Genomic DNA, 5225 nt, shown 5'->3' on the forward strand with positions numbered 1-5225 from the left:
GAATGCAAGGGAACGAATGAACCGCTGAAATTCTTTCTCTGAAGCGTGATACACAAGGCATGTCCAGCACCTATGTGGTCTGGGCCCTGCGCTGAACAGCCCCCTTGAGAAGGAGGTAGCGGTTCCTTTAAGAGGGTCCCGCCCCGCCCTGAAGCCCCGCCTAGAACGGGTCACGTGTTCCTCGAGCCCACTGGGGGCGGGGCTCGGGGAGGTTTGAAAGGTCGGAGCGCGCTTTGAGAGCGGCGGTTGGGCCTGCAGAGAGAATGTCGATGTTGAGGCCACTGGACAAGCTGCCCGGCCTGAACATGGCCACCATCCTGGTAAGTACCTGCGGCCTGGTGGCCCCAATACGCCTTCCTTGATTAGTTGCGCCTCTGCCGCCCCGGGCTCGGCGCTCCCTGAGGTGCTGCACAAGCTATTCAGGCAGAGCGGGGTAGGCGGGAGACCCATCCTTTGAGCCAATCAGGGTCGCCGCTCTCGGAGGCTGGGGGCGGCACTCGCCAGTAGATGCGCGGCAGAAGATTTCCCTGTTTCTGATTGGTGGAGGTAGTGAGGCGCGCGCGGAGGGCGGGCTGACCAAGTTGGAAGTTCTATCCCTGGTTTGGTTTTCTAGTGTCCCTAGGTCTGGCCTCCTCTGCAAGTCTCCATCCCTCTTCGAGGCGAGGCGGCCCGGGAGAGGTCGGGGGTGGCGAGTGCGGCACCAAGCCTGGATTGGGTCCTAGCGGGGGCCTCCTCTTGGGCGATAGCTCCCGCCAGCCCACTTCTGGCTACGGCCTGGCCCCCAAGTGGGGGCATCGCCCCTCCCGGGTCTCCACCCTATGCTTTCTCTCCCTGGCAGCTTGTGGGCGCGGAGGACGCTCTTTTGCAGCAGCTGGCTGACTCAATGCTCAAGGAGGATTGCACGTCCGAGCTGCGGGTGTAAGTACCCAAAGACCCGGCCCGGCGTGAGGGACAGTGTAGATGCTCCATCGATCGATGGTTGTCGATTAAGATTGGAGATTCAAGCCGGGTGTGGTGATGCACGCCTATTATCCCAGCGCTTGGTGGCTGAGGCAGGAGAATCTGAGTTTGATGTCGTTGGACCTCATAGCAAGACTGCATCGTAAGAAATAAATAAATAAATAAATAAATGATTTAAGACACCCCCTACCCCGAGTACTGGGGATTGAACCAATGGCCTCTGCACTGAGCTATATCCCAAGCCTTTTTATTTTGAGGCAGAGTCTCACTAAATTTCCCAGGCTAGGTTTGAACTTGTGATCCTCCTGCCTCAGCCTATGGGGTGCTGGGGTTACAAGCCACGTGCAGTTTCAAGAAAGCCTGTCCCTGGGTTCAATCCCCACTACCACAAACGATAAAAAAATAAATTGCAGGGCCCGGGTGTAGTTCCGGGACACAGTGCCTGCCTGGCAAGTACAAGGTCCCGAGTTCGATCCCCAATAAAAACAAACAAACACATCGCCTACATTCGTGGAACAAAAACAAGATAGAGTTATGAGTAATAATAGTTACCTCTCCACAGCTACAAGTATTCAGTTGCTAACAAGAACTCCCCAGCCACCTCATCCCCTATAGCGACAGTGGCAGCGGGCTGAGTTCAGAGTTATAGTCCGCAAAATATGAATGGATATAATAATGATGATGCCAACTGGAGGCTGAGGCAGGAGGATTAAAAGCTCAAGGCCAGCCTGCACAACTTAATGAGACCCCATTTCAAAATAAAAATGAATAGGGCTGGGGATATAGCGGAGTGATAGAGCATTTGCTTGCCTAGCATAGGTGAGGCCTGGTTCAACCCTCAGTACTGCCAAAAAATAAACAAATAAGAAAAAGTTTTGTCCAAAATGCATCCACTTTTTTCAGTTCGTTATTTTGCTTCAGTTCCATTCAAATTAAATTAATGCTGTCATCCTATACTTGTTATTTGTACATTATGTACAAGAAGAGAGGTACAGAAAAATCTTCTAATGCCAATAGAAATTTCTAGAAGACTAGACTTTTAGGGGTTCTGTGTTTTAAACTTTTATAGTTATTGTACTTTTGGGTATTTCTTAATTATCTGAGAAAAGGGGAGATGAGAAATAGGAAGTGCAGGCTTTAAGGAAAGCCTTGAAGCTCGGTGCTGGAGCGCTTGCCCAGCGTGTGTGGCAGCCTCTCCTAGGTGGGTGGCTGTGAGGCGGGTGTGTGGCTTTAGTCCTACAGTTGCTTGTTTTTCAGTCACTTGGCCAAGTCCCTCCCTCTGCCCTCCAATGTCAATCGACCCCGCATTGACCTGGTCGTGTTTGTGATTAACCTTCACAGCAAGTACAGGTAAGAGCCTGGAACGGGCATCAGGGCTCAGGCAGACCTGTTCTGGGAGGGCGCTCCCTGGGGTGGACCAAAGTGATGAAGAGGAAGGAGCCAGTGGCCAGTGTGGACATTTAAAAGACACTGACAAGTCCCAAAGTGTCATTTGTTCATTTAACAATCTGTCTCTCCCTCTCCCCATACCTCTTTCTCTCCCTTTGGTACTAGGGATTGAACCCAGGACCTTTGCACTGAGCTACGTCCCATCCTGGCTCTTCTCTCTTTTAATTTTGAGCCAAGGTTTCAATAAGTTGCCTAGGCTGGGCTCAAACTCACAGTCCTCCTCCCTCAGCTCCCAGAGTTCTGGGATTACAGGTGTGCACCACCACACTCATTTTAACACTCTCAGCAACCTACTCTGTATACCTTATAGCAGGCACAGAAAGAAACAAAACACAGGGGACCCTGGAGTATGGAGATAGTAGATCCATGTAGCATCAGGATTGGGTCTAGACTTCACCACCCAGTGGGAAGAAGAGAAAGAGCTGAGATCTGTGGTGATTGCCTTATAATAGTGAAAACATAGAGACCACTTACATAATCATCACTGGGAAAATAGATTGTAGTAGTTGTATATTCATTTTGAAGACTGACAGATTTCTGTGTACATAGTCAGTTTTGCATTGCTGTAATAAAATACCAGAGGCAGGCTACTTTATAGAGAAGAGAGGTAGTACATACCTGTAATATCAGCACTCTGGGAGGCTGAGGCAGGAGGAGTTCAAATTCAAGCCCAACCTGTACAACTTAAGAATTTAGCTAGACCTTGTCTCAAATTAAAAAGTTTTTTAAGGGGGGCTAGGGATGCAGTTCAGTACTAAGGCCCAGGGTTCAATCTTCATTACTGAAAACAAGAAAAGAGATTTATTTTGCCTCACAGTTGTGGAGGTCCAAGGTCAAGGGGCCACACCTGGTGATGGCCTTCCTGCTAGCAGAGTCCAAAGGCGGTGGTGACAGAAGGGGAGCACATGTGTGTATCCCTTCCTCTCCTTATGAAAGCCCCAAGATTCAGTCGTGACCTTGTCTTGTCCTGAACACCTCCACACCCTCACCTCCAAACCAGTTACCTTGCCGCCACCTTCTTAATACCACGCCATGGGAATAAAATTTGAACACACGAAGCCCTGGGGGACACTGTGAAACCATACCCACACCCGTGCAGTGTGACAAGGGGTTTGACCAGGTCCGTGTGGTGCCCAGAAGGCAGAAGCTTCTTCAGACTTCCGTGTTTGCGTATGACAAGAGTTCTAAGGGTTACAGCCCACACTGTTTCAGGAGTTGGGAGTGAAGGGTGGTGCTGGGAGAGGGGACGTTTACTTTCTGTGTTTGCCCCCATATTTACTATGTGATTATTTTACAAGCTTGAGTCACTTTGTGATTAAAGTAGTTTTGTTTTTTAATTAAAGAACGGTGTCCCTCCCTCCAGAGATGTTTCTGTTACCTGTTTTTTATTCTCTGCCCTCGGACTGGGGAGCAGGGGCTTCTGCCATCTCTCTTGTGAAGTTTTGTCCTCTGGTTTATTTTCTTGCCCGGCCTGGCGCCTGCAGCTTGCAGAACGTGGAGAAGTCCCTGCGCCACGTGGACGCCAGCTTCTTCCTGGGCAAAGTGTGCTTCCTGGCCACGGGGGGTGAGTGCACCCCTTGAGGGAGAGCTGCAGCCTGAGTGACAGAGGACCAGTCTAAGCAGTGACCCTGCAGCTTTCAGAGTCAAAGCCAAACTCCTCTGGGACGTGTTTTGGTCTTTGGCCTCTGCCTCTGTGTCTAGAAATGGTAACAGCTAGCCTGACTGAGCTCTCACTGGGCCATACGCAATTTGTGGTTGCTTTGCTTTTCATGTCATCACCCTTAGGGGTAAGTAGCAGCCCAGTTTTATAACTGAGGAAACTGGTCGCAAGGTTAAGCAATTTGCCCCAGGCCCTGTGGAAACAGCGGAGCTCATGCAGTTCCCGCCAGCACTTGTGCCCTTTGTCTTACCCTACGAATACCTCAAAACTCAGCTCCAGTGCCCCCACTGGCACCTGGGATGTGACATGTGACTCACGTGACCTGTCTGCCTCTGGAGCTAACTGAGCCCAAAAGGGAGGAGCTGGCGTAGATTATTCTGTATAAGCCGTGGTGAATAAAAAGTGCCCGTAACTTCCGCAGGGCGATTCAGTGGCTCTGCAGTCACCCCTCGGCAGGAGCACTCTCTGTCTTGTTTCATAACGAGGAGTATTGTGCATTGCAGAGCGCACTCAGCCCTTTCAGCTTTATTGTCTAACTGATGGTCTCGACTGACCAAAAAAAGATGCAGAATAGGATTAGGAAGAAACTGTCGCTGTGAGGGGCCGGTGGCGGCTTTGCCCAAGGGCCCCTGGGTGCAGCCTGCAACTCCTGGCCTCTTTGCAGCTGGGCGGGACAGCCACTGCAGCGTCCACCGGAACACAGTCGGGAAGCTGGCCCACACCTACCGAAGCCCCCTGCTCTTCTGTGACCTGGAGGTGAGGACCCTGATGGCGGTGGCGGGTGTTACACTCGGACATGGGAAAGGGCAGGTCAGGAATGCTTGTGGGAGGGTCATCGAGTGCCCGGGTGAGGCGGCTCCACTGTGAGGGGAGACACCAGACCCTGGCTCTTCTGCTCCGTAGACAGGACCTCCTTCGACTAAGCTGTGCCTTGGGAAATGTGTGTACATCGTGTATACATCTGTGGGCCCAGATTGATATCTCACTGCCCTGCTTCTGAGACCATATGTCATCGGTGTTTCACCAACCAGTGTGTCCTCCTGTCTCCTTGGTAGTCAAGTGCCTGATGTCCCCTGGCTCCCTGGATTATAGGGCTTGTCCAGTCCCGGCCAGAGCAGGGCACAGCAGGCAATGGGGACAGACCTTTGCTAGGAGG

The 5225-nt window shown here is 51.5% G+C and overlaps 1 protein-coding gene across 1 annotated transcript; it reads left to right on the forward strand.

Annotated features, from left to right (window-relative positions):
* The first annotated feature begins 201 nt into the window (after positions 1-201).
* Positions 202-4818, forward strand: Cenpm (centromere protein M). The gene is made up of 5 exons (XM_019208944.1): positions 202-320; positions 839-918; positions 2218-2310; positions 3894-3973; positions 4709-4818. Exons 1-5 carry the CDS (start codon positions 264-266, stop codon positions 4816-4818), a joined length of 420 nt encoding a protein of 139 aa, XP_019064489.1. The 5' UTR covers positions 202-263.
* The last annotated feature ends 407 nt before the right edge of the window (positions 4819-5225 follow it).

This window comes from Fukomys damarensis, unplaced genomic scaffold (assembly GCF_012274545.1).
Source record: "Fukomys damarensis isolate Sample0158 unplaced genomic scaffold, DMR_v1.0_HiC HiC_scaffold_19, whole genome shotgun sequence".
NCBI classification, from domain to species: Eukaryota; Metazoa; Chordata; class Mammalia; order Rodentia; family Bathyergidae; genus Fukomys; species Fukomys damarensis.